The sequence below is a fragment of the Rattus norvegicus genome, chromosome 3 (genome assembly GCF_021556685.1).
Source record: "Rattus norvegicus strain SHRSP/BbbUtx chromosome 3, alternate assembly SHRSP_T2T, whole genome shotgun sequence".
NCBI classification, from domain to species: Eukaryota; Metazoa; Chordata; class Mammalia; order Rodentia; family Muridae; genus Rattus; species Rattus norvegicus.
In genome coordinates, this window is record NC_141536.1 from 55,434,472 (window position 1) to 55,449,911 (window position 15,440).

Here is a 15,440-nt window from a genome sequence, read left to right on the forward strand (position 1 = left end):
CTGAAGAATTTATCTTTTTGGCTATTGAGAAAGTACAGAGCAGAGTATAAGAGAACCCATGTCTGCTTTGAAGGACAGCTGGCCAAGATAACATTGAATTACAGTTGTTGTTAAAACCTTCTTGACTGATCAACTGGCTTTATGAAGAGTGGATTAAAGCCTGACTTAAGGCTGAGGCATCGAGGGGGATGGGCAGACATAATATGAAGATCTTTATTCCACTTTAGCCATCTGTCCGATAGTTTTCAGCTGTAATAGTCAGTGCCTGAGGCTGGGGATGTTGCTCAGTTGAAAGGATGCTCCTCCAATATGGGCAAAGCTCTGGGTTCAGTGGTGGAGCGTGCCTGAAATAGCAGCACTCAATAGAATCAAGGTCGGGGTTGGGGATTTAGCTCAGTGGTAGAGCGCTTGCCTAGAAAGTGCAAGGCCCTGGGTTCGGTCCTCAGCTCCGAGAAAAAAAAAAAAGAGAGAGAGAGAGAGAGAGAGAGAGAGAGAGAGAGAGAGAGAGAGAGAGAAAGAATCAAGGTCACTGTCAGCTCCACAGGGAGTTCCACATCAGTCAGGGATACATGAGACACTGAAAGACAGACAGACAGATGGAAGGAAAGAAAGAAAGAAAGAAAGAAAGAAAGAAAGAAAGAAAGAAAGAAAGAAAGAAAGAAAGAGAAAGAAAGAAAGGAAGGAAGGAAGAGAGAGAAAGAAAAGGAGTCAGTGCTTATTGCAAAAGTACCTCCAAGGTTTGTGCAAAGTACCCTAGGCAGCTGTTATGATAGCGCATCATAGACATGTCTACAGTGTGGGACACTAACTGGCCCTGGTTGCCTCAGGGACGAGAAAATCCTCAAGACCGCCACATGATGCTAAGCAACTTCACTCCACAATTTAAAACTATCGGTTGAATGAAGACGTGGACAGCCTATAACTGGGCAGAAGAGAGGTAAGTGGAGTTTCGGTTCCTGGGCTTGGAGTTTGAGGAGGACCACAAGAGGGGTCGGAACAAAGAGGAGAGGGGAGAAGGTGCCATGAGAGGAGAGGTACCATGAGTATGTGGCCAGGAGAAACAGCAAGTATTTGGGGCACGCCACAGGGGAGGTAACCAGGTTAGCAGACAGAAAAGTAGGTTAGGGGCTACCCCCTAGTAATTGTCAAAACCAAATAAAATAACCATAGTCTGGGTCTCATTTATTTTTTTTAAGCTAGTTGGGGATAAGCTTACATCGGTTTTACGACTTAAATTGGACACACCTGTGAGGAATTACCTTGATCAGATGGAGACGGAGACGGAAGAACCACCCTAAATGTAGGCAACGTCACCTCGCTGGACTGAGTTCTGAACTCAGCGCTTGTGTGAGCTCTCACGGCTGTCTCCATCTTGCCTTTGTGTAGAATGCAACTTAGCTACCTTAAACTCCTGTTGGGAAGGCTTCTCTGCCATGGCAGATGTATTCTGGAACTTTTAGCCAAAAGAAACTTTTTCTCCCTTGAGCTGCTTTTGACTTTTAAAATCGCAGCATTGAGGCAAATAACTAGTGCAGGTCTTATATTAGAAGGAAGGCAGAGGCGGGCAGATATCCGTGCCTCCAAGGCCAGCCCTCTCTACATAGTGAGTTTCAGACCAGCTAGGGATACTTGGGGGACCATGTCCACATGCGTGAAAAATGGGACCAAAAAAGAAAGAGCTAGAACATTCAAATGTCAGTAATTTGTAATGCCTTTAACTTTTTTCTCTTATAACATTCATATAAGTTTCCTTCTCCCACAGTAGTTTCCAATATGAGCTAGTCTGTTTTTATTTTCTTTCGCACTTAGAAGTCATCTGGGTGGTAAGAGGTGTCTGAATAATTGTTCCCAAACTCCAACCCTCGTTAGCACTGCCAATTTAAAACAAGTCTAATTATTATTTACAAAAAAAATCTCAGCTATTGTTGGATCTGAAGATTTCCTACACTCCCTTGTGTGTGTGTGTGTGTGTGTGTGTGTGTGTGTGTGTATTACATATCCCTGAATATGGGTGTATGTGTGTGTACCATGGAGCATGTGTGGGTCAGAGGACAACTTTGGTGTCAGTTCTCACCTCTACCTTGTATGAGACAGTCTATTTTTACTCTGCATTACAGGCTAGCTGGCCCTCAAGCATCCAAATTTACTACGTATTTTTCCCATATCATTTTAAGAGTGCTGGGATTACAGATACTCAAGAGAGAAGGACAACTTCAGCATAGGCTCTGGAGATTTGAACTCAGGTCCCTATGATTGCATGGAAACATTTACCCATTAAGCCATTTTCCTTCTTTTTTTGGAGAGAGAGAGAGAGAGAGAGAGAGAGAGAGAGAGAGAGAGAGAGAGAGAGAATGTATGGGTGCCCATGTGTAGCTGTGCATTGAGTATGAAGGCCAAAATGCTACATCCAGCATGCCAGCATGCCTTGGTCCTAGAAAACAGATTAGGGACATCAAGAGAATGAAGAAAGGATAAACACAAATATAGAAAAGCTGGGGTCAGGTGGCCTTGTGCACTCTGACAGAGTGGCACCCACTTCTATTACACACAATCCAGAACCTCGGTGTGTTTGCACAGGAACCAAAGGTTAGCTAGTCTTTTAGGTTTTTTTTTTTTTTTTTTTTTTTTAGTTTTTTCCGGAGCTGGGGATCGAACCCAGGGCCTTGCGCCTGCTAGGCAAGCGCTCTACCGCTGAGCTAAATCCCCAACCCTAGCTAGTCTTATATCAGGCACAGAGGCTTTGCCAAGTACTTTTGGGTCCAAGGCCTTGGTCCTTGACACGACCATGTCAACGTCACCAAACACACATTTCAGCATTTCATTTGTTCTTTACATGTTTGCTCAAGACTTCCTTGGCTTTCCATACCAAAAGACATTTTTGGGTTTGCTGTCCACCTTGGTTTGGAGAAAAGGTCGCTCATTGGCCCAGAGATCCCCAGATAGGCTAGGCTGGTTGGCAGCGATTCCCAAGGATTCTGTCTCTGTCTTCCCTGCTTTGGGATTATATCCTGGCTTTCATGCGTGCTGGTTCTATGGGATGAAACTCAGATCCTGATACTAATGCAAGCACTTTACAATCTGGGCTGTCACTCCCGTCTATACTCACTCTCTTCTGACCAGATTTTCTATATTATAATATTTAAAAATTCTCTCGGGCATGTACTTGGGAGGCAGAGACAGGTGAATCTCTCTGAGTTGGAGGCCAGCCTGGTTCTAGGACAGTCAGGGCTACAGGGAAAACCAGTCTTGAAATACAAACAATGGTAGCAACAAGGTTCTTACACATTTCAAGACAGGATGGTGAATTTGACTGGTCTATAGACGCTCAGTCTGTAGCAGACATATAGTTGCCAGTTAATAATTCCTTACAGTGCAATAATGGCTTTTTACTCTGAAGAGAGAAGTGCCTTTGGGCTGGGGCAATTCTCGGTGTGTAAAAGTACTTGCCTGACAAAGATAAGGACTTGAGTTCATGTCCCCAGAATGTAGGATGCAGTACCTATGATGCACATACCTATAATCTCATGTTCCTTTGGTGAAATGGGGGGGGCAGAGATAGCTAACCTGATGTATACAGTTAGAATGAGAGGGTGGGGGAGAGAAACAAAGGCATACACACACACACACACACACACACACACACACACACACACACACAGACAGAGAGAGAGAGAGAGAGAGAATATCTCAAAATAAGGTAGAAAACAAGGACTAATACCCACAATTGTCTTCTGACTGCTACATGTAAGCCATGGCTAATGCACGCCTACACACACACACACACACACACACACACACACACACACATATTTCACAAGCACAATGCATATACACATAAAAAGGAAATGCCTTTTTCAGATCTTTCACTAGGTTTCATGCTATTGTGTTATCAGTTCCTATGTACACAGCATGTCAATATCTATTTGTTCTTTACAAACAACTCAGTCTGACGCCCGGGAAGGTATTATTATCTCTGCATAGACAAGGTCAACCACGAAACAGTAGTCGGACTGGACTGGTAGGTCACTGAACATTCCACACAGCTCTACTGTTTTGGTCACACACAGCAGGACAGCATAGGACTTTTATAAAAACCCATTCTGCAGTTTTATCAATCACATTCTCAAATCCCCTTTAGGACAAGGTAACGTATAAATACAAAAAGGGAAACACTTCTATGAAAAAGGAAAATGCTTTTAAAATTATTTTGATATATAGACATAGAATATATATATATATATATATATATATATATATATATATATATATATTTGAGACAAGGTCTCTCTTCAAACTCCCAACTGTCCTGGGACTCACTCTGTAGACCAGGCTGGCCTCAAACTCACACTGCCTTGGCATCTGGATCTGGAATTAAAGGCATGCACCACTATGCCCAGCATGTTTGATAATTCTTATTATCACCTCCTAAGAGAAGATATTTTTGTTTCTGAGATAAACTGCATATCTAGGCACATATCCTGAGGCATTTAGAAAGTATGGGTAAACAGTTCTACAGTGAGGGTCTGTTAGAACTGTAGCCTCAGCTCCTTTCATATTAATGCTAGTCACGCTGTATCAAACAGGTTCATCATACGTCTTACAAGAATCTTAATTGCTTATCTATAGATAAGGACATCTGGAAAATGATAAACCTTGCCATTTTGAACAAATATGTTTTAAAAGATTTTTTCCTTTTCAATTTTTAAAATTATATTACATTTCTTTGTGTATTTGTGTGTGTGTGTGTGTGTGTGTGTGTGTGTGTGTCTGACCTCATAAAGAGGTCAGAGGACAGCTTACAGGAGTGGGTCTCTTCTTCCACTATGTGGGGCCTGGGGATCAAACTCAGGTTGTCTGGCCTGGCAGCAGGTGCCTTCACTTGCTGACCACCTCACTGGTCCTGTTTCCCTCCCTTGTTGATCAGTCATTAGTAGCATTGACTTCATCTTCTTATCTGTACATTATGACTATAATCTTATACGTAAGAGTTTAAGAAGGGTCTCAGTGTTCTCACTGCCTATTCTAATCTTAAAGGGCATTTCTGCATAGCTAACAAATAAATACCAGGCTCGAGTATCTGGAGAATTAGACTCTTCCGGGACTGTAGTAAACTGAGGATGAACTTGGGCAATTTGCTTTGGGCTGACTCCTTTTCCTTTTCCTTGCTTTCCAGCCCTCTCTCTTTTCTTAAAGACAGGTCTTACATAACCCAGCAGGCCTCAAGCTTCAGTGGCCAAGAATTCCTGCTTCCACTTTCCAAGTGCAGGGGCTATGGGTGTGTGCTACTTTGATAAGGTTTGGTCCTAATCCTCTTCCTCCTTTTCCTTTTCCTCCTCTTCTTTCCACAGACTCCCCTCAATCTCAGCTCAGACTGACCTCAAACTGATAAGCGATGTTCCTGCTTCAGACTCCTGGGTACAATGAGTTTAGGCATAATCCACCACTATAGCTATATTTTCTTATCTCTAAACTAGAGAGCATATTAATTCCAGACAATCTCACCAAGTGTGATGGTTAGTTTTAACTGTCACCATGGCACAAAACAAAATACACACATATAAATGTATATATACACACATGCAAATATTACATACATATATATGTATATATGATAGAACACACACATATATAACACAGGCACAAACATATATTAGTGTGAGCATGTCTGCTAGGGATTGTCTTGATTACCTTAATTGATGGGAGAAGACCCACTCTAAATGTGGGCAGCACCTTCTTGTAATGGCTCAGATAAAAGGAAGAAAGAAGGCTTTGCTATTTTGCCTCCTTAACCTTCACTGTCAATGGAGAGTTTATCTCTCTTGTTACTGTGTAAGGGTCCATGATTCACCGAAGATTGACACCCCGGACTCAAATAGTATGTGAATGCAAAGAGTGTTTTATTTTGCAGAAGTCCAGCATGCTGAGGTCTCCCTTTACCAAGATGGAGAGACAGACATCCAAGTGAACTTGCAGGCCTGATTTAAAGCCATTAGGGAATTCCTGGGTAGGTGACCTCTATGTCAATCTGTTGGGTCCATTTCTACGGACATTCCATTACTGGGGTGTGGGGACTGGAAACTTGTTGCTGTGGAAGTCTGGAAACTGCTGCTGACCCATTGCCCTTGCCTCAGGCCAGGTGGCAGGGGGCCGGTTTCTGAGGTCTGGACTAGCCTGGAATTGTCCAGGTCTTGGAAACATAGATTTAGGCCTAGTCTCTTTAACTGCCAATTTGAAGCTGGTCATGAAGTCAGCCTAGCCTTCTTAGGTGCTGCTACTGATTCCTCAGCAGCTCTCCAGAAATTCCTCAGGTCATCAGGGGCAGATTGGGCTGAGGCTCCTACCTCTGAGGACTGAACCACCAGGTTTTTGGCATTTGCTGTGAGACAACCACTGTCTGACCTCTCCAAGTGTACCACATAAGCCAAGGCTGTAAACATCTTTTAACATAAGTTCATTCTATCTGTTCCTTTTTTTCTAGAGAAACCTGATACACCAAAGATCAACTTTAGATATAGCATGCATCATTTTAAAGCGTATTACCAAATGTGTTGACACCAGGGAATTGGGTGTTTAGATACTATTGTGAGGATAAATAGCAAATTATCCTCTGGGTGAAAAAAAAAAAAATCCCAACAGCAACTAAATAACAAGGCCCACGATTAAAAACGGGTACATCCTGTGATGTAGTTCAAGCCACTAGGACCTCAGACAAGTCCAACTAAACCAAGCCACTTCAAGTAGTGTTAGTAACCATTTTTGGTGAGCTAAATGGTTCTATAGAAAACTTAAGAGCAAAAGCAAGTATTTTTTGAAATTTTACTTTTATTAGTTGTGCATGCAAGCGTGTGTTCAGAGCACAATTTTCGGGAGTCTTCCATCTTGGGTCCCTGAGTGCTTTAATATGGCACTATTTATCATTTTGAAAGCACAAAGAGTATATAATGGGTTAGTGGCAGAGCGTTTTATCAGTTGGATACCCAGCTCCAAAACACACATAGCATTCAGAGAAACCCTTTAAAATGGATTATGGTAAAGTAGAAACAAAAAGCTTAAAACTTCGAAATGAAACCTCCACATAAAAACTTGCGTTCGGGCCAAAGGGTGGGAGGAAAAATCGCCTTAAGCTGTCTCAGAATTCACATTAATTTCCAAGCAAGTCCCTAGCGGCCAGGGAGCAGCAGCGGCTCGGGCGCTGAAGCTAGTGAGGGTCTCCACACCAGCCGTGGCTAGGCAACCGCCCCGCGCCTTCTCACGGTGCTTGCCCCGCCTCCTCAGGCACTTCCGACGCCGTGCGCCTGGAACTTCTTCCTCTCATTGGTTCATGCCTCGCCGAGGATGGGCGGGGGAAATGCGTAAGTCATTGTGGTCACTTCCGGCCCGGGAGCGCGCGGGTTGATTTGTCCTTCCTCAGCCGCGGGCGCTCAGAGCTCGGAAATGGCGGGTAAGTTCCCGGGAAAAGTTTAGCAAGGGGAGGAGGCGGGTGGTTCTGGGGAAGAACGTTGAGGCGGCGGTGACAGTGGCCGCCTGGAACTTTCGAGCTCTAGCCGAGGTTCCAGAAGGCCGCTCCTTTCCGCGAAGCACTGAGGGTCGGAGGCTGGCTCCCGGTGGGCCGCGCTCAGCGCCTTCGCCCCCAGTCCACACGCTCGGCGCCTCCCATGGGCCCCCGGGCCTTGAGCTCGAGGCAGAGCGTGCAATTTCGACTTGTGGAGCGAGGTCTGTCTCTGGGCCTTTCCCCACCTCGTTCCCCTTTGCTCACTGTCGCCCTAATGTAGCCTATAAGGTCCAGTTCCCGCCAGCTGATTCTCTCCAGGGCCCTGCCCACCTTCCTCACAGCCAACTTCTGAGCGAGCGCAGTGCTGCCCTGCCCTGGTTCAGGGCACATCTCTGGTTCTCATACCCTTCAGGATTTCTGAGATCATTTTTAGAAGTCCTTTAAAAAACGTTTCTACACTGCCAAACTTCTCATTTAGAATGGAACTTCTGTACTGCATGTAGTAGAATTCTCTTGCTCTGCAATTATTCATTTCTAGCTTTTAATATTTAAAAGCATTTAAATTGCTACTACTCTGGGCCTGTATTGAGGCTGTTTAATGTACTTTCTTTTTTTTACCTGTCCTATGAAGTGTCTTATGAATGACAGTTTTCTGTCATTTCCCCTCAGTTCCTTTACATTAATATTGCTACATCTTAAACACTCTACTTTTATAGATAGACTGGATTAACAAATTATGTAGTTTGAATTTGCTCGTCGTTGTACTAGGTTGGAGCTGTCAAGTAGGATATTGAAGCACGCAGGTACCATAAAAGAGTTACTGTATGATGAGAATTACATCAAACTTCATATCTGAGCCCTACCACTTCCAAGTTTGGTGCCCTTCAATTAACCATCTTCTTCAGCCTGAGTTGTTGAATGAGAACTGGGGTTGATACAGTGTATTCAAGTCATTTTTTTTTAAAGATTTATTTACTTATTATATATAAGTACACTGTAGCTGTCTTCAGACACACCAGAAGAGGGCATCAGATCTCATTACAGATGGCTGGGAGCCACCATGTGTAATGGGAATTGAACTCAGGACCTCTGGAAGAGCAATCAGTGCTCTTAACCACTGAGCCATCTCTCTAGCCCTACAAGTCATTTCTATAACAGGGAGATTAGTCCTATCTCAGCCTCCTGAATGGTGGAATTACAGGCCTGTCTTAAAAGTGGTTTTGTTTTCTGTGTTTTGAGGCATTTGTGTGTAGTTCGTTTATTGAAAGATTCATGGAGAGTGATCTGTACTGTTTTGGCGTATTTCCATCTTATCCTTATCTCACTTCTAATAAAAATCCTGCTTGTAGGTATTTAAATTACTTTGAACCAACCTTTCAAAACCTCTTGTAGGGTTTGGTGCAATGGAGAAATTTCTAGTGGAATATAAGAGTGCGGTGGAGAAGAAACTGGCTGAGTACAAGTGTAACACCAACACAGCAATCGAGCTGAAACTGGGTGCGTACATCATTTCAGAGGGATTTTTATGTGCAGCCCTGTAAACATAGCTTTTAAAATACAAAGCACAGGTTGGTGTTAGGACAGTTATGTAACAGGTACTTTCTGGATTGGTTGAACGTGGAGATTTTAGGCAGTTTTAAGTATATGCTGTGGAAGGGGTAGGTGAAAGATGGCAGTTAACACATGGGAAAGATACTGTGGCAGAAAGTCAAGTATGTGTGATCTCAGCTTAATACTTTTTGTTTCCAAATATCATAGACAATAACAGGTGTTGGTTAGGTTGTGGAAAGAAATTCGTGTATTGCTGGTATGTATCTAAAATTATATAACTTTAGTTTGGGAAATTTTTTTAATGTACTTTTTCATAATGTTCATAAGTGCTCTGTCTTCAGCCACGCCAGAAGAGGGCATCAGATTCCATTACAGATGGTTGTGAGCCACCATGTGGTTGCTGGGAATTGAACTCAAGACCTCTGGAAGAGCAGCCAGAACTCTTAACCTCTCAACCATCTCTCCAGCCCCAGTTATGGTAGATCATTAAAACAAACAAATAAACAAGCATACATTAGCTGCATGAGCCAGTAGTGTTTTTAGGTGTCTGTTAAGAGAAGTGAAGGTGTTGGTCATGTAGAAATTCATGAATGCTCAAAAGCATCATTGCCCAGGCTAAATGTAAGAACAAAGTAGGTATGGATTTTTTAACTTTTATTTATTTATTTTTGTTGTTCTAAACAGGGTTTCTCGGTGTAGTTCTGGCTCCTGACTGTCCTGGAACTTGCTCTGTAGACCAGTCTGGCCTTGAACTCACAGAGATATGCCTACCTCTGCCTCCTGATTAAAGGCTTGTGCCACTACTGCTTGAATTTGAATTTTGTTTTTATGCACAATAGAAATGTTTCAAAATTAGTTTGTGGCAAAGCTAAGTTTACTAAAACTGTGCTTAAGTAGAAAAAGATAAATATGTTTGTAACTTGTTTTCCATACCTTAGTTTTCTCCTCTTTAAAATGTAGTTGAGAGTACTCAACCTTAGTTATGAAGTTCAGTGCAAATACTTGACATGTAGAAAATGCTTAGCAATTGCTAGCTGCTGTTATTGAAAGTAACTTTGCCTTAGTTTTAACTGTCACTTTGATACAGCCTAGAGTCTGCTAAGAAAGGACTCTAAATTCAAGGATTTGCCCAGATCAGATTGGCCTGTGAGCATGTCTGTGGGGGATTGTCTTGAATGTTGTAAGAGGACCCAGCCCATTGTGTACTGTGGGCAGATGATCCTAGGCCATATAAGGAAGCTAGCTAAGGATGAGCTTGTGGTAGCTGTTAAGTAACATCTTACACAGATTCTGTTGTACTTTCTTTTAGAGTCTCTGGTTAGAGAGAAAATGCAGACCTGTCTTTGAGTTACTGCCCTGACTTCTCTTAGTGATGGATCTGAAATCATAAGCCATTTAAATCCTTTCCCCTACAAAGTTGCTTTTAGTCAGTGTTTTATCACAGCACCAGAAATGAAACTAGAACCAATATAACAAATACAATAAAAGTGACAGAGAAGGTAATAGTTTACTGAACCCTCATTACACAGAGACTCCTAAATTGTATTTTTTGTGCATTATTTTTCTAAAATTAGCATTCTGTTGTATAGTGTGCTTTCTCTGAAGCTTGCAAATGTCCATGTATGATGCATACATATATGTTTGTGGGTGTGCAAATTGTGCACACATGCAGAAGCCAGTGAAGAACATCCACTTTCTTCCTATATCACTCTCCACTGTATTTCCTTGACACAGGGTCTCTAACTGAACTACAAGCTGGCAATTTCTGCTAGGATGGTAGGGCAATAAACTCTGGGGATCCATATATTTCTACTTATAGTGGTCTATACTTGTACCTAACACTTGGGACATGGAGGCAGGAGGATCAGGAGTTGAAAGCCAGCCTGAGCTGCGTAGAGAGGTCAAGGCAGATGAAGGGAATGGAATGTACTATTCTTTAGTACACTGACCCTGCCTCCCACAAAAGTACCCATACTGTCACCATTTTTTGTTGTTGTTATAACCTGGTTTTTCTGCTTAACATAATTTGACATTCGTTACTTTCTTTTTTCTTTTTTCTCTTGTAGCTGAGTAGTGCTGCAACTATAAGTGTCCACTAACATAACTGGCTTTTTTAAAAATCATGTTAATATTATCTATGCATTATCTGTTCCCCTACATGTGTGAAAAGCATATTGTATAAATCTACTATCACTACATTTTTTTTTCGAGATAGGATTATGCTATGAAACTGGCTTAGGCTCAAGTGATCCCTCTGCCTCAGCTTCCTAGATAGTTAAGACTATAGTTGTGTGTTAGTGTACAAAAGAATTTGGTCATACCATTTTTATGTGTATTGGTAGGTCTCCAGAACTTTTTTATCTTGTAGAACTCAAACTCTGTGTAGTAGTTTGAATAGGTATGGCCTATGGACTCACCTGTTTGAATGGTTGACCCATAGGGAGTGGCACTGTTAGGAGGTGTGGTCTTGTTAGAGTAGGTGTGGCCTTGGAGAAGTGTGTCACTGTCTCCTGTGCTTAAGCTATGCCCAGTGTGGCTGATCAAGATGTAGAGCTCTCGGGGTTGGGGATTTAGCTCAGTGGTAGAGCGCTTGCCTAGGAAGCGCAAGGCCCTGGGTTCAGTCCCCAGCTCCGAAAAAAAAGAACAAAAAAAAAAAAAAAAAAAAAAGATGTAGAGCTCTCAGTTCCATCTCTGGCACCATGTCTGCCTGAACACTGCCATGTTTCCTGCCATGATGATAATGGATAGTTAGAAGCCTATGGGGGCCAGGCTGTAATTGATCCCCGTAGGTCCATCCTGAGTGGCACTATGAGGAGGTGTGGTTTTGCTAGAGGAAGTGTGTCACTGTGGGGATGAACTTTGACTATGTGCAGTGTGGAATACAATCTATCTCCTTCTGTGTTTCCTGCCATGATTCTAATGAACTAAACTGTAACTATAAGCCAGCCCTAATTAAAGGTTTTCCTTTATAAGAGTTGCTGTGGTCATAGTGTCTTCTTCATAGCAATAAAACCCAAACTAAGATACTGTGCCTATTAGATACCCATTTTCCCCAGACTCTAGCCACTACTATTTTATTTTCTGTTTCTAGAATTTGTCTGGGATATACCATAGAAGTGAAATCATATAGTACTTGCTTTATGTGACTATTTTTTTTTTTTTTTTTGGTTCTTTTTTTCGGAGCTGGGGACCGAACCCAGGGCCTTGCGCTTCCTAGGTAAGCGCTCTACCACTGAGCTAAATCCCCAGCCCCGACTATTTTTTTAATTTAACATGCTACCAAGTTTTGTTCACACTGTAGAGTATGACATAATTTCTTTTAAACATGAATTTATAGCATTCATCTTTATGTGTGTCCATCCATTCTTTGTGTGTCTAGTCATCTGTTGATAGACTTTGGGCTGCTTCCACCTTTTAGCTATTGTGAATGAATACAGCTATGTGGTTATCTCTGCAAAAATCTAGCTTTGGATTTTGGTTATTAACAGAGAGGTTGGATTGTTGGTTCATTGTGGTTTAGGGAATGTGTGAAGGGTTAGTGGTTATTGAACTTTAGGCTTTATGCATCCTCACCAATGTTCTATTGCTGAGCTACCCCAAACTTCTGATCCTTTTGTCTCCATCTTCATTGTGGTGGAATTATAGGTGATCGATTGCCATCCCACCTCAGTTATATGGTGCTGCAGGTCAAACATGCAACTTCTTGCATGCTAGGCAAACGTCCTACCAACTGAGTTACATGTCCAGGCATATTTATTTGTAATTTTTAAAGGAACTGTCAAACTGTTTTCTATAGCTACTACACCCATTTTACATTCCTACAAATAAGGCACAAAATTTCAATTTCTCTATATCCTTGTCAGCATTTTTTCAAATGCTTTTTGCTATTTTTATATTTGTAGTAGTAGGATTGAGGGGATGTTTATGTGTGTGTGGCATATGCATATGTACTGATACACATATCACTTTCTACTTTTTCTTTGAGACTGGGTCTCTCCCTATGGAGCTCTATTTTTCTGCTAGACTGGCTGCCAGTCTAGTGATCTTCCTGTGAAGAGATCTGTTCTCCACAGCTCTGAGGTTATGAGTGCACCACACCTGGTTTGTGTTAAGGGGTCTGGAATCTGAGTGCTAGTCTTCATAGTCTTGGAATTAACATTTTTCCAACAGGCCCTCGATTCTTTTAGTGAATAATATTTTGAGGCCAAGATTTGGGTTCTAGATAAGCTCATTCTATTAGTGTTGCTCTGACATTAGCAACAGTATGTGGTCATAGCCAGCAGAACTTTGTTGCATTCCCTTCAATCCTTAGCCTCTGAAAGCTGATTGCCATTGTAGACTGCTATACTCAAATTAGCTTTTCCTATTTTAGAACTTTAAAAATTTCATCCTTGGGTGGGAATTGAACCTAGGGTCTTCATAAGCTAACCATATGCTTTATCACTAAAATATTGTCCAATCCTATTCCTAGAACTTTATTTGGACAGAAGCGAGGTCAGATATGGTGGTACACTTTGAAGGCAGAGGGCTACATAGTGGGACTCTGACTCAAAAATAAATAAATAGAGGTTGTTATAACTTTCTGTCATTCACTATGATTATAGATTTGTTTGTTTCTTCATTTTCTTTTTTTTTTTAATTTCTGTGTTTTATGGTAAGACTGGTTTACCTACATATATGTGCATTGTATTTGCCTGGTGCCCTTGGAGGTCAGGAGAGAGAGTCAGATTGCCTGAAATAGATGGTTGTGAGCTACCATGTGGGTGCTGGGAACTGAACCTAGGTCCTCTACATGAGCAGCAAATACTCTTAGCTCCTGAGCCATCTCTCCAGCCCCAAGTTAATTTCTTAAAAATTGCATTTATTACTGAGCTAAATGTAGTCTAGTCGTTAGATTAAGACTTGAATCTTTTTTAAAAATCGACTTTTAAAATTTATTTTGTTTTTAAATGGGTTTTGTTCGTCCTAGACTGGCCTCAGACTTGATATGTAATAGCTCAGGATGTCCTTGATCTTTTTCTATCTCTTGAGTGTTGGCATTATAGGCATGTGATGTCATGTCCAGTTTTTGTGGTACTAGGAATCAAACCTAGGGCCTCGTGCATCTTAGGCAAGCAGTCTGCCAACTGAGCTACATCCCCATCCATGAATTTATAACTCTTTGTTCTAAAGTATTTCACCTCTCTTTCTGGTAATAAAAACATCTCATCATCTCTGTCCTCTCATTAACTTCTTATCTTGCTTTATATTTGATATCTGTTTCATTAAATATTAATCTTATTATAAGATAATTTTAAAAGACTTTATTTTTATTTCTGTGTATCTGTGTGTCTGTATCTGTGCACATGGAGGCTAGAAGAGGTTGTGGGATTCCCTGGAGCTGGATTTACAAGCAATTGTAAGCACCCTGATGTGGGTGCTGGGAGGCAGACTGCTCAAGAGCAGCAAGTACTTTTAACTACTGGGCCATCTGGGTGGGCAACATGTTCAGTTTTTGATGCCAAGAATACCAGACAAGGAAAAGTTACTGGGGAGAAAGGGGTATTTATAGATTTGATATCTTTGAGAATATAAGAGGAGAAAGTACTCCATTTGTCAGTTGACTAGCCTTAGGAAGTGTCTTAGTTACTACTCTTATGCCGTGAAGAAATTCTGTGACCAAGGCAATTTATACAAGAAAACATTTAATTGGGGAGTTGCTTACACTTTCATAGGGTAAGTCCACAATAATCATGTTGGGGACCATGGCAGCAGGTGGGCGAGCATGGCACTGGAGCAGAAGCTGAGAGCTTACATTTAGTCTACAAGAGTCAAAAAGACTGGGTCTGGCATGAGCTTTTGAAACCCCAGAGCCCACCCCAGTGACATAACCTACTCCAACAAGGTCATATCACATCCTTCCTAAACAGTCTTTGAACTGGGAATCAAACATTCAAATAAGTGAGCCTATGGGGACCATTCTCATTCAAACCACCACATTCTACTCCCTGACCCCCATAGGCTTGTAGCCATATCATAATGCAAAATGCATTCAGTCTATCATAGTCCTTTACCGGCAACACTTTAAAAAGTGCCAAAGTTCAAAGTATCTGCTGAGATTCAAGGCAATGTCTTAATTATAGCCCCTTTTAAAAAAAATCAAATTACATATCCCAACACACTGTGTGGTTCTATATGCATTACAAAAGGGGGTGGGTACAGTGAGGAGATACTAGACCAAAGCAAAACTGAAACCCAGCAGAGCACACTCCAAACCCCAATAACACATCTGATGTCAAAGGTCACTCTTTCCAGCTTTGTTGACGCAATAAATTTCTGTACTGGCTCCACACCCTGCTTGCAAGTCTCCTCGGTAGATATTCCATGTCTCTGGCATCTCCAATATCAAGAGTTTCCA

At 41.8% G+C, this 15,440-nt stretch overlaps 1 protein-coding gene across 2 annotated transcripts in view; it reads left to right on the plus strand.

Annotated features, from left to right (window-relative positions):
* The first annotated feature begins 7,389 nt into the window (after nt 1-7,389).
* Hat1 (histone acetyltransferase 1) overlaps nt 7,390-15,440 on the plus strand; it is a 47,668-nt gene continuing 39,617 nt past the window's right edge. Inside the window, exons 1-2 of one of the 2 annotated variants that reach the window (XM_087651237.1) lie at nt 7,390-7,713; nt 8,885-8,989. In XM_087651237.1, coding sequence (XP_087507363.1) covers nt 7,656-7,713; nt 8,885-8,989 — 163 coding nt within the window. In that variant the 5' untranslated portion in view covers nt 7,390-7,655. The remainder of the gene's footprint in view (nt 7,714-8,884; nt 8,990-15,440) is intronic. The other variant, NM_001009657.1, reaches the window with a different exon arrangement.